At 43.2% G+C, this 13,625-nt stretch overlaps 1 protein-coding gene across 2 annotated transcripts in view; it reads right to left on the bottom strand.

Moving 5' to 3' along the window:
- ctif (cap binding complex dependent translation initiation factor) overlaps positions 1-13,625 on the bottom strand; it is a 31,695-nt gene that overhangs the window by 18,005 nt on the left and 65 nt on the right. The window contains exons 1-7 of one of the 2 annotated variants that reach the window (XM_089020504.1): positions 13,501-13,625; positions 8,254-8,488; positions 7,447-7,518; positions 7,233-7,355; positions 7,071-7,144; positions 6,657-6,761; positions 6,504-6,582 (exon numbers count right to left, since the gene is read on the bottom strand). The exon at positions 13,501-13,625 is cut by the window's right edge and continues 65 nt beyond it. In XM_089020504.1, coding sequence (XP_088876630.1) covers positions 6,504-6,582; positions 6,657-6,761; positions 7,071-7,144; positions 7,233-7,355; positions 7,447-7,518; positions 8,254-8,430 — 630 coding nt within the window. In that variant the 5' untranslated portion in view covers positions 8,431-8,488; positions 13,501-13,625. Of the gene's footprint in view, positions 1-6,503; positions 6,583-6,656; positions 6,762-7,070; positions 7,145-7,232; positions 7,356-7,446; positions 7,519-8,253; positions 8,489-8,563; positions 9,101-13,500 lie in introns of those variants that run through there. The other variant, XM_089020503.1, reaches the window with a different exon arrangement.

Below are 13,625 nucleotides of genomic sequence, written 5' to 3'. Positions count from 1 at the left end.
AGCCCTGGACTTTATTGGGCTGCCTCGACCTTGTCATCGTTACGGTGGCGGGCGGCTCTTGAAAGCAACGGTCAATGGCGGGATGCTATTTTTTTTTTTTGGAGGTCAAACACGGCTGCCGCATCATCATTGTCATTCAGAGAGCCTTGATGAGAGGGGTGAGTGCAGAGTCAGCGCATTTGGGCCTCTGGAGGTGCAGCAAAGCTGCAGCTGAGATACTTTGTTAGCGATCTAATTAACATGCGCCGTATGAAGGAGAAAAAAAGTTAAATATAGTATCAACAAAGGGGTATTCAATTAGCAAACTGCAGTCAGCGATCCATTTGCGGCGTATAACGCGCTGTCAAGGCGTGTCAATGAAAGGATGTTGACCTGGCCGCATGAATTCCTAGAAGAAGAAAAAAAGATAGCGTCGCCAATGCTAGCAGGACGTGGAAACGATGTACACTAGATAATATACGGCAGCATTGAAATATCGCAGGCGTACGGTGAAAGGTCATGATCTCATTAATGTTGTTGGTTTGGTCGGAATGGACGCCGTTTCGCTGAAGGAGGTATGAAGAGCGAGGAAGGAAGCGGGGAACGCTAAGGGGAGTCAGACTAATGCAGGACTTTCTCGCAATCGCGCAAAGAAAAGTGAAACGTTTGCCACGCCTTCAAGTGGAACAACAATTCGGGCATCATTTCGGAGAACTCCATTGTTTCACACTCCCTCTCGCTACCTCTCCGCTTATTTATGTTGGCGGGGAAGGAGACCAAAAGCGATAAATTTAAAAGTGCCCCAGGAGTGGCATTACAGGACAGGTTGTTGAGAGCGCGGAGGGTTGAGGAGAGAAGTGGTGCCGCAATGGCAACGTGAGAGATTGTAAATTCAAGGCTGTGAGCGCATAAAAGCTTGTGGGAGGGACATTCAAGTACATTTTTTTTCCCACATTCCGACATGGATGAATGACACTTCTTTCAATGTACACATCAGCTGCACCCAAAAAAAAAATCACATCGGCATGCAGAATGGCACAATAAAGTGTTTGTATACGACATGATAGTTTTCAATGTTGACATTGTGTTAGTGGATGAAAATCTAAATCGACAATTGTCACAGAACACTGGATGCCTTGAAAGTTGACAAATTATAAAGCCGTTTTTTAAGACTTATGTTCAGCAGTGGTAGACCGTCATGGCCTGAAAAGCCTTCGCTTCTGGCCTAAAAATAAATGAATCACGGACTGATGTTACTTATATTTTGTCCATAAATTCTTATTAAATAATTCCAAATTGTCTTTCATGTTCCTTTCATTACGTTTCCCCTATTGCACTGCTTCCAGATGTGTTTTCATATTTCAGCATTTAACCAATCACATTTAAGCCATCATTTGTTACCAGGGTCAGCACTGTACCAGGATGCCTTCACAATCAGTTCTGCGGGCCCTGTCACATCAAATATGTCGATCAAACTGTTGCTCTAACCAATCAGATTTCGAGTTGGCAACCCAAAAACGGTACCAACGCCTTCTTGAAGGTGCTGGTCAACATCAAAGTTTTTGCAAACTATGATTAGCTCGTTTCTAACCAATCATAGTTTACAAAAAGTGCTCTGGTCATAAGCCGCGAATGATAATAGCATACAGGCCAGAGCTAGCACACTGTATTTTCAAGACAGACTTTTCAATAAAAAAAATCATTAAGAAAGGTCGGTGTGTTATTTTCTGGCTAATGGTAACCTCTAGTGGACTTGTCGTAAATCACACCACACTTTTTTCAGTCTGGAATGATTCAGACGTAGCACTACTGAAGGCCTAGCCATGAAATTCACCCCCCACCATTAATTTTCAGTTGAGTAGACATGACAGAATTAAATAATATTGTTGAATGAAGTAAAGGGTGTATATGAGTGTAGCTGTTTGTTGCTAGCGTCAACAAGAGCAATGCAAAGGATCTCAAGATACAGCCTACTGCAGTGCTGGGACTACCTGGGAATTTTCATGTCTTCTTTTTTTTTATAAACTCGGAAAATACTGTATACCTTTTGATCACAAAAACCTTTAATCATGTTTTTTTCTCTCCCTTCTTTTCCAGCACAGCACCAATTCCTATAACTTCAATCACTCATTTTTGCACGGTATGCGAAATGCCATTCAAAATTACGAATTGATCAAAGACGGCCCGACGAGCAGGACTTCAAGCGCAATCGGAAAATTGGCGCTGACAGTCGACCACCGTTGCCATCAAACTCAAACTCATCAAACTCAAACTGAAACCTATAGGTTTCATGTCAACGCCAAGAATTTCCCTGTTTTCTTGGGGGAAAAATCCCTGTAGTATTAGATTCCCCGCAGCGTTGGATTTGCTTGGTGTTTGATGATCGCTCCTTGGGAGGGAGGCGGGGGTGTAAAGAAAGGGGAGATTTGCAGCCATCACCAGGTACAGTGTCTGTGATCAATGTGGAGGCGAAAAGATGCGAGGTCCTGACATCCACATGTCATTACATTGACATGATGTGAGGCTGCCGACAGACCCGCGGCGACACTAAAGCAGCCGGGTGGTCTAGATGCAGGAGGAGATGGTGTTGGGGGATGAAATTGTCAGGGGGGCGGGGGGGTGGGGACTGCGGGACCCTATAGAAATGGAATGATGAGCTACAGTGGTGTGTTGCGCGCTCTCAACCCTCTGTTCTTGTTCAGCGCTCCGAGGGAGACTTCAATCAAGACGTGCGCTCAAGAGTTATTCGGTACAGAGTTACAACCAACAAACAGCTAATCATCTCCGATCAATCAATACTTGATGCTCGCTTACATTAATGTTGCACTTAGGTGAAAGCAACACAAGTCAAAACTGTTTGAAAAATAGCTGCACCTGTATGTGACTTGTTTACAAATTCACCAATTCGTTCTTTACACCTTAGAATGCCGCAGGACAGCACCAAAGACCATCCGATAGGAAAGTAGCAATTGGCGTCAAGGAGTGAGAGTTGTGCGTCCGCCTTTAACTCATGTACTCCCGTTCACAAATGTATTCAGGAATTGAAAATATTACATAGAGCGCCATTACCGAATTTGTTCAGGTTTGGTTTTTCATGCTGGGGGTGCCGATAAAGCACTGGCCAGACCTCTAGTAAAATTTTCCCCCTTCCACGAGAGGGGGCAGCATTTTCTTTTTTGCATGTTAGCGCTTTGTTGCAGCTTTAGCTGTTGTTGAAGCGCTATATAACCCAATATTTATGTATTGAATTGTATTTTGGACACCCACCCTCATTTCAAGCTCAAATAACTCCAGATCCATATAGTTTAGGAATTAACTCTTTTTTTTTATGAAAGAAGATAGTCCAAGCTTTCTGAACGCAGCATTGAATGTTTATGTAGTCCTAAAACTCAATATTCTGTGAGTCCTGCAATTTGAGTGAAAATGATAAAAACCCTGGCACTGGAGTGGACATATTTTTGCACATGCCTGTTAGAGAATGAGTTAAGCACCAAAGGCACTAAATGGCAAATGTCTAATTTTAATTTAAAAATATCAGTTGCCATCTTTCTTGGGACGCTAGCTATATCTTGGAAGTGGCAAAACTGTCAAGAATATTCAAGCAGATTTTTGCAACTATCTTGATTAACGACAATAATAATCATTTTGCTTTCATAGAAGACGAAAGAAATCAGATAAAATTTGGGGCCCTCGTACATTATGAAAAACAATCAATGATTAAGGATTAGCAACCACGTGTTGATTAATCTTTGCACTTGTGGTCTGATGATGTGTATCAACGTTTTCTTTCACTGGACAAAAAAAGAGATTTTTTTTTTTTTTTGCGGTTTGGGAAAAGTTAGATGCTGACAATTCATCGTATTGCGATGAGATGCAAAGCTTTGGGAGTGCCCGAAAGTGGGAAAAGCCCAAAGGGTCGTACTGCAGAATTGACCAGCGCAGAGTTAACAGTACAGAATCCAGAGCAGGGACAATGGCAGGAAGAGACCACAGGGTGGGAGTGGGCTACCGGTCACCGTGACCCCCCCCCCCCCCCTCCACTCGTCCTCTGTATGCTGTTCCGTTGCTCACCAATATTTCAAGGATGTTGGGAACCGCGAAAGAAGTCAAATGGAGCGCAGGGGATGAGAGATCAAGTCAGATTGGCGAAAAGGAGGAGGAACATGGGGGAAAAAAAGCGCCTCGGGTAAAAGCTGTGAGTGGAACGCAGTTGACGGCTGGCAAAGAGCCCGGGCCAAGCGCCCTCCCCCCTTCCCCACATCCCGAGGTCCATTTCCGGACCCAAGTCCTGCTCGGCTGCACGTACACGTCCAGGCACAGGGGCCAGTCAGTCTGCGACACATCTCAGCTCCGGGATGCCGCTTTGTTCCCGGGCCAGCGAGCGGATATGTCCTCAGTGACTGCTCTCACCTAACCTTCCCTTTCTGCTGCCCTTCATTCTTCCAGGACATCGGAATCTCTGACAGAAACGTACAACAACAATGCTCATTGCTTCAGGGTACACAGGGTAGCTGTCAATTGATTTGATCAATTGATTAGTTGTTGATCAATCCCTTGATTGCTTCATCTCTCGGTGTAACATTGTGTATAATAACTCACATTTTACAATGATCATATTATTTTGCTTCATGGATGCAATTTAGATCATGTTGTTCTTCCATAGCTTCAATACATGTTGTTTTCAATTTGTTTAAATGTCAGTCCCTTAGATCCCGAGTAAATTGCGTACCTTGTGGAACTTTTAGTAAGAAACTATTTTTATTCTTGGGTGGTAGTGAAAAGTGTTTGTAACGACAGACAACATACACATTCATGTGTGCTGATGCTCAGCATACATGAGGTTAATACAAGCCCCTTCGTGTTGTTCCACCATGAATAACTAGAAGCGGCACTCTTGGCCAGTGATCTATACAATGAGGAAACCGTCCATAACCGTGCAAAGCAGTCAAGTCTTTGCTCAAAAGCCGTCAAGGTGCATCAAGGTACCGATGGCCCAGATGTCAGGAGGGGAAGGAAAGGGGAACAAGGAAAAGATGTTTTGGCTCGGACACAAGGGAAGGAAGAGAGGGTGACATTTGTGAACGGAGACGAGCGCCTGACACTGCAAACAAACACAAATCACCCCTGGAAAAAAAAAACAATGCAAGATGAACACATCTGCAAAAGCAGTTTTAAAGGTTGTTTGGTTTTTTTTTTTTTTTTTTTTACACTAACTTCAGGAAGACATCTTCAAAATCCACTGACAGGAATACACGACATGGTCATAGGGGCTGGGACAACAAACGCAGTTTCTTTGCTTTAGCTCATGATGTGCGTAAACTACTGGCCACATAATTACAAACATAATTTGGAATGAACAGATAAATGTTCAAAATGCAAAGCAAAAACGTCCAAGGTTGGGTGGGGAGCCCACGTGTCTTTAGATTTTTTTCCCCAATAGCTTGTATGTTTATTTAAAGAGGACATGTTATGGAGAGGGTTTGGTCTGCCCACTCATCAAGTATTAATTTAAATAATCAAGTAAATACAGAACTGTCAACCAACAAAAAAAAATCACTTACATCACAATTTGTACTGCTGTATTTTTTTTTACACATTACGGCATCAATCTTGCAATGCCGTACAAAATTGAGACCAACTTTAAGTATACAGGTAATACTCCGAAAATTAGAATATCATGAAAAATGTTACTCATTTGAGTGATTCAACTGAAAGGGTGAAATGAATATATTATTTAGACTCATAACATGCATTGCAAGATATTTCGAGCTTTTATTTGTGAGAATTTTGATTATTATGGCTTACAACTTATGAAATCAGCAAAATAAAAAAAAATAGAATAGCACGTGAAATAAACAGAAAAATGATTATAAATCAAGGAAACATTCTAATTTTCTGAGTATTACCTGTAGTGCCACTTAGCCGTTTTTTTTTTTTTTTTTTTTTTTTTTGACAACGATACTAGTGCAGCGTGTTCTACCGGAAACAAATTCCTTGTGTGTTCTACATACTTGGCAATAAAGATGATTCTGATTCTGATATATAATTTCAGCATACCGTCGTCAAATAATTAGAATCACTACAAGACAATGAATTAGCCTGACGATTCTCTGTGTGACATAGCCGGCACCTAAAATCGAGCCGATTTTAAACAAAAAATGAAAGAGGTTTGTTTTGAAATGAATGGAATGATGTCGCCGGTATTTCGTTGAAAAATAGAGCTATGTTGTACAAACACTACACCACCAGAGGGCAGTGGTGTGTTTTACAGCGCTGTACACCGCAGTTAAGCGAGAAGCCGACAGGTGTCGCCACAGGCTTGTTTATAGTAAGCCTCTTTTTGCTGCTTCCCCCTCAATAGGCAGCCAGAAGATAGTATCAAGAAACATGGAATGCTGTATGTAGTATTATGAAATGAATGTACATACGTGTGTGCGCGGATGGATGGATAGATAGAAGGAATGGACAGATAGATGGACAGACGGACAGATAGATTCTAACCAAAAATGGGTTCTGTAACTCACAGAGCACAGATGGGGCAGAAACTTCTCGATGTCATTTAAGTATATACCATCGTCTTCCTCAAACTTGTTTTTGCTCATTCTGAAATAGAAAAAAAGGGATGTCAGAGAAAGGTATCAAGGACCACATTTTGAGCAAAAAAGCATATTGTATACCCTTCTCGGTCAATGTGCGGCAAGTGCTTTGGCGTGACTCGTGTGTGTTTTCTGTGGAGGTGACTGAAGTCGAGCTTCTCTGGCTGCACATCCCAACCTGTACCCCTGCAACCCGCAGATAAGATTCACATCATATTTAAAAGATATACAGTACAGTGAAAGGTGTCAAGGACCACATTTTGAGCATGGGGATCGGGATGAGGCCAGCACGGGAATAAAACTGTGAATCAAAGGCGGTCATTGAAATGCAAAGCTACGTCATAGTTTCTTCTGCCTTGTTTTCACACGTGCTCTTTAGTGACAGAAAATGAGGACTTAAGAAAAGTTAGAAGTTGTTACCGGGCTGTAAGAAAGGCATGATGATGCCTGTGCACAACACACATCGTCACCGATAATCAGGAGCAAAGAACGTACCCACGTGAGTCCATCGTGTTGGCCGCCCATATGTCTGTGCCCAGGATGTCAAAGGAGACATCTTTGTTTCCATTCTACATTGCAAACAACAGAAAAGGAAAAAAACATATGAACGAGAGTGTCTTTAAAAACACATACATGAGATATAATCTGATCTGGCACCTTGGCGGAGCCTCTAAACTGGTTGTTCCGACCCCTACTGCCAGATCGAGAGCCAGAACCCGGTCTGGACCCCGAACTGGGCCTGGAACCTGAGCTGCCGTTACTGCTGTGCTCCCACTCATCCTGCAGACAGGTGGGGGCGATGGAGGATCAGTTTCATCCTGCTGCGAGAGAGGGCCTACTCCCACCCGACAGAACACAAACACACACTTACTGGCTTTGAGGAGCTCCTCCCCTGAGATGACGCCCAGCTGCCATCTTTATAGTCGTTGCAATTGTCTGTCCACTGGAAGAGGGAAACCAAGAACATAGATGATGAGCTTCTTATTGGGAGAACATTTACCCACTCGCTAGTATGTTTCTTTATATTAAAACTATACCCCCCCCCCAAAAAAACCTTAGAAATGCACTCACTACTAATGTACTGTAATTATAGCCGTCTTGAGATAACTAAGATTTGAATAGAAACATATCATATACCGTATTTTCCTTTGTATAAAGCGCACCCCCAATGAATGGTGTATTTTCAAAAGGCACTACAGTAGAGGCTGGGGTTACACACTACTTCCTCTAAGGGGGAAAAATGGAGTCGGTGGACAAGATGCACCTGCGTATAAGGCGCAGGGTCATCTTTTGAAGAAAATTAAGATTTTGGGGTGTGCCTTACACACTGGAAAATATGTATGTGCTGGCTCTCTTTGTCGTACAGGAGTGGGCCATCGAGGAAAAGGTTTCTTAAGCCGTCATTTGTACTTCTTTGAAGGTGTCGGAGTGTTCACTCGTCACCCAGAGCTTCGTCAGCGACCTTAAGTTGTGCTGGTACGACCAGCACAACTTTAGTTCAACAGCTGAAGATGACGGCTGAAGAAATGTATTCCTCACGGGAAAATATGGTCCTTATTTTTTGTTGTTGTTGGTAATACCTCGTCAAAAAATGACTTCTTTGGCAATCGGTCCATTTAAAAAAAATCAGAGTACAATCCTTGAGTGCCAGTCATCTATGGAAAAAAGAGGTGCTAACCTGTGGCACCTTGCCACTATTGTCCAGTTCCAGGTCACCGTCGACCTTGTCTCCCAGCAGCCCCTGAACTTGGTACTCCAACACGTAGCTGTCGATGAAACGCTCCAGCTCCTCGATCTCCTGCGAGCGCGTGCTGCCGGCTTCAGATGACGCCGACGCCACGGATGAACTCTCCATGGCCACCGAGATGTCTGCAGGTGTGACGCGAAGAGGGGAAGCGGCGGAGGAAAGTGACCTAAGTGAGGAAAAGATTGTCAGCAGCAGCAGCAGATCGTCTTTCCCATCGACGCGTCGTCACGACGCCTCTCACCTCATGATCTGAAAGCAACACATCACGTTTCGGCTCTCCACGAGCATCCATACATGGACCATCTTTTCACAATAGCCTCAACAGGTTTGACCCTTTAACTACATCCAAACCCTCACATCCCCACGCAGACACTCTCCGCTACTGTCAACATCCTCGCTGGGTTGTCTCCATTTGTTTTTCCACTTCACTTCCCCGCCACTTTGCCCACCCACCTGTCGGGGCCGTGTGTGATCACCTGACCCTCCGTCCCTGACTGTTAAGCTACTTTACATCACAGCTTTGATCAGAGGCCATGCAAAGAGGATTTATCCCCGACGAAGCACGCGGGAAGCTCTCGACCGATGCCTAGCGATTCGCCGGGGTGTCCTGCCATTCACTCTGGCGATGCCCAGAACCATTAGGAGAATTTCTACTCATTCAAAACAGAGCAAGCGGTAAAGCAAAAGTCTTGAATATGTATGCATTACATGTCAATGCAAAATGTGGCTGAGTTCCGAATTGGCAAAAAAACATTCTGAAGTATGTCGAGTAAAAGGTTTCTTCAGCCGTCATCTGTACTGTACTCTGAAGTCGCCGGACGTTTTGGTCCTCATCCAAAGAGCTTGGTCAGAAAACTGAAATTGTGCTGGTAATCTTGGTAACCCTAATGGACAGAGGTGGCTGGGACAGACCCCTGCACTGATAGGTCCCTGCTCTAAGGTTGGGGGAGCATTGGACCACTTCCTCAAGCCAATCGGTTTACCTCTATTGTTCTATCCCTGGCTCTGGTTTCACCTCATTAGCATGACTGAGCCTATGTGGTATCAGCCTAAGAAGTCTGTTGTAATCACGGTCCAAATTAAACCTTAAACCACCCTGGCGATTTAGTGAATGGTTTTGCTGTTTTACAAAAATTGCTTCTTTTACTCCCCTTTCAAACCATCCATTTTCTTTCGCGAAGATTTTAACCTCATTGTCGTCAAATGAATGGTTGCTTGCTTTCAGGTGCAGATGTACTGCAGATTGAGGCCCACTAGCATTGTCCCTGCGATGTTGATAAAATGTTTTAAAGTATTTTTTGAGAATTTGTTTAGTTTCCCCAATGTATTGCACTTTACAATGTCTAGAATAAACTACATTACTTTGATTTTCATTTGGCGGCCTATCTTTTGGATGCACTTTTTGTCTTAAGGCATTTATAGGTTTGAAATAGGTAGGATGAGTTTGGCACAGGGACCTATGAGAGAAGAGGTCTGGCAAAGCCACCTCTGCCCATTAGGGATATAGGGCCAGGATTATTGGCACAACTTTAGTTCACTGACGAAACTCTTCAGATGAGGAGCGAAACATCCGACACCTTCAAAGAAGTACAGATGACGGCCGAAGAAACCTTTTCCTCGATGGACCACTCCTATACGACTGAGAGCCTACACAGACGAATCTGGAGATTGGTTAGGTCACTTCAGGGTTAGGGTAGAATTTTAAAAATAAACAACGCTGAGTTGTGTTGAAACTAAATAAAGTGACAAAGATTTCCACGGTGGGCCACTGCCAAGCAAGCAAAAAGGCACCAATTGAAATTATTTCAATTATTATTTTTCTTTGCAGTTGCTTTAAGGAGCTGTCACTTTGTTGACTCATGTCAGTGACCGGTTATTTTCTGAGTGTCTGAACATGCGTTATTGGCTTATAGTAGCTACTTGCAATTGTTAGCCGTAACTCAAAAATCACATCAGGGCGCACATAAGTCTAGGTACCATCACGTATGATCCCATCGCCACATGATTAGTCACGTTTTGCGGGTATATCGCCAATCAATGTGGTTAATGGGTTCTTTTAGCCTTGTGCCGCAAAACAATTGAGACGCTTGTCTGGTATCCTTTAGATGCCCGCGGTTACACAACCAGCAGACATAAAGAAGCATAAGCCTGGAGCTAAAACAGTGGGAATGCAAGTCAGGGTTCCCAACACAGAGTGAAGGCGGCTAATACATGTAATCTGCTCTACTACAGACTGGCTCTTTTAATAATCTCACACAGCAGGTTCGCAAGGAATTTGGCGGATTCCATTTCCAAGAGCAAGGTCACGACAAGGATCGTCGCTGTTTATAGAACAAACTCTGGCCACTTGAGTTCACTTTTCAAGTTGATTCCTTGTTTGAACAAGTTGACTTTGTCTTTATTCGCAAGTGTGTCTTATATGTGAAGTCATATTGAGCCACAACACGTCTCGCCACGACTGTCAGCAGCCACCGACTCAATTTCCCCCTGGAGAAGTAGTGCATAAGCCCAGCCTCGACTGTAGCACCTTTTAATGTGATGTGCCTTATATTTGGAAAACTTTTGTATCTTTATATATTACTGTATATTTGGAAAACTTTATTCATTCATTGAAGGTGCGCCTTCTATATGGTCAAAAGTTTGAAAATACACAATTCTTTGGGCGTGCGCCTTATACTCCGGTGCGACTTATACACTGGAAAATATGGAACAGTGTTGGCGGAAGAGTTAATTTAAAGGGTGTGTGTATCCGTGTGAACATGTACACATACATGTGAGACACAGGGATGAAGTTACAATGAATGATTGAAACGCTCAGGTAACATTGAACAACAGATGACTTTTGCAGTGATCGAAGCATGCCACGTTATCGGTTGCGGTTCGGTCAGGCAACGGCACCATCGATAGCGCCACAGACAAAAGCTAAGCGCCAATAAGACCACAACAATGAGCATGGAGCGACACTAAGCTCAATGCATCGCTGCTTTTCAGCGCAAGGCCCCCATGGGGGCTCATTGACCTCTGTCACACATAAAAAAAACAGGTTAGAAATGCAACATGAATGTTGCATGCAAAGGTGGATCAACCACCTTTGGATCAACCACCTTTGCATTTTTCATAGAATGTAGGGAGTCTAAATATTGCCGCTGGCGAGTGACCTTTCCAACAGCGACACGACAGCTTTCAATCAGAATCAAAAGTATTTGAATGACGGACACAACAAGATGGGATAAATTGAGTGTCAGGGTGTTAAACTTCACACCCTTGGTCACATCTTTTTGGTTTTCCCTTGCACACACGCGCCATCAAACCATTGTCACAACGTAAATACTATCCCATAATTTTAAAATTGCTTATACAGTAAAGTCTCGTTATATCGATATCGGATATATCGATAGTCCCGGTTATATCGATACTATTTCTATGCATGCACGGAGAAAATTACATGCAAACAGGGTCGGATATATCGACAGTCCCGGTTATATCGATATTTTTTCGGACTCCCTTGAATATCGATATAACGAGACTTTACTGTAATTTGTTAAAACAGCCCCATCCTTTAGCTTCATCAATAACCAGATGAAATACACGTGGCAAACGTATGACTCACTGGAACTGCTAACATTCTCTCATTCCCAGTCACTCTGACCTCTGAGGACTGACGGACTGAGTCAATTGATCAATAAACAGCAGCACTCAACACAGGCCCCAAACACCACGTGGTGACTGATAGATTTTATGAAGCGCAGCTGCAGCAGAATCACAAAAGCTGATGACAACGGCAAATATTTTGGTCGAATAAGGAGCCATGGAAATTGAAGGAACAAAAAAACAGACTGAACTTTAAGTCACAGAACGCACACTGTACATTGTGGGGGGTGACTTCCGTGTAGTATTAGGCTTAATGTGACTACATCTGAACACAGACATAATCCATAAAGTATGCACAACAACGTTTGATCAGGATATTGCTTCTTCTCAATTATATCGTGCACGTTATTAATTGTACAAACACAACCCTTTGAAATGATTCCTCTTGCTCTCATCCCGTCATTTGAACAAGGGGGACGAACGAAGACATGTTCTGTCCTCTGTATCGAAGGCAGAGAATAAAGAATATGTGAAGTGTTGACAAAGCAGTCAATGACCCTGAATCACATGCAAAAAGACAAATGAAGCGCCGGGTTGTGGGATCATACGTGATTCAAACGGACCACACAGTTGAGACTAAACTCATCAGAAAACGCAATTGTTTGACTCACTTGGCCTTTATTTCCACTGTTAGTCCACATTAAAATTTCAAGCCAACACTGTATTTGTAAGTGTTCTAAATGTGTGGGTCCATTTCAAGTGCCACGTATCCAATATGGCTGTGTTTACACTTAGGGATATCTGGAATCATAGTTCATGCATCTTTATTTAATATGCCACGTCGAATGCCACTTAAAATAAAAATCATTGTCTCTTTTAAACTTACAGTGTTCCACCAGCCTGAGGTGCGGAGGCTTTTTCCTGAAGGCGACTGGCTACACATTCCATTTGCCTGTTAAAGTCATGCAGTTTGGACAAGAATGCGAGGAAGGTTCCGCTACTGTAGATGTTGGGCAGATAATGTACGTTTATTTAGGTTGTGTTGCATAACGGATTGGGAGCACACCTCTGAATCTTTGGAAATGCCCGTCCAGTATATGTGCAATAAAGTCATGAAAGCAGATAAATAACGCCAACCAAAACAAACCCCATCAGGATCCTTGTCTCTGGCTCGACCATAACCACGCCCATATTGCACGAGAAGCTACATCCATTAGCCACAAGCTTTAGCATCTCACAACACATCTTCATCACCAACCCAAAAATAAAAATGCACTCTAACGTGAACAACAATTCCAGCGTCAACACATTGAGATAAAAGCAACGTCCGAGCGAATCAATCCAAAGCGAGTCAACCAGACAATGCTGACCTGACCCAACTTTGCGGCTAACCGGTTGGCTAACGCTAACAAACGAAAGACAACACGAGCGCATATTATGGATTGACAACTACATTATTACACAAAAGGAAAACGTTACAACATAAAGGTATTTCAGGAAGAGGGCATTTAACACGTCAACATTGTTATGTGTGCTTGTTCGCACTGCAAACAACACACACCGGCTTGTAATGAGATTAATGCTCACCCGAATTGAGAATGTGACTCGAAAACCCGGGTTCACCTCCTTCTGTGATCAAACTTGCCGCCTCATGATTGTGACTCTGTTTGTTTAAAAAAATTAAAATAAATGAATAAAAGGGAGAGAGGGGT

Source organism: Hippocampus bargibanti, linkage group LG18 (assembly GCF_051943395.1).
Source record: "Hippocampus bargibanti isolate YZ-2025 linkage group LG18, ASM5194339v1, whole genome shotgun sequence".
In the NCBI taxonomy this organism is placed as follows: domain Eukaryota; kingdom Metazoa; phylum Chordata; class Actinopteri; order Syngnathiformes; family Syngnathidae; genus Hippocampus; species Hippocampus bargibanti.
This window is presented reverse-complemented; position numbering and strand designations above follow the sequence as displayed.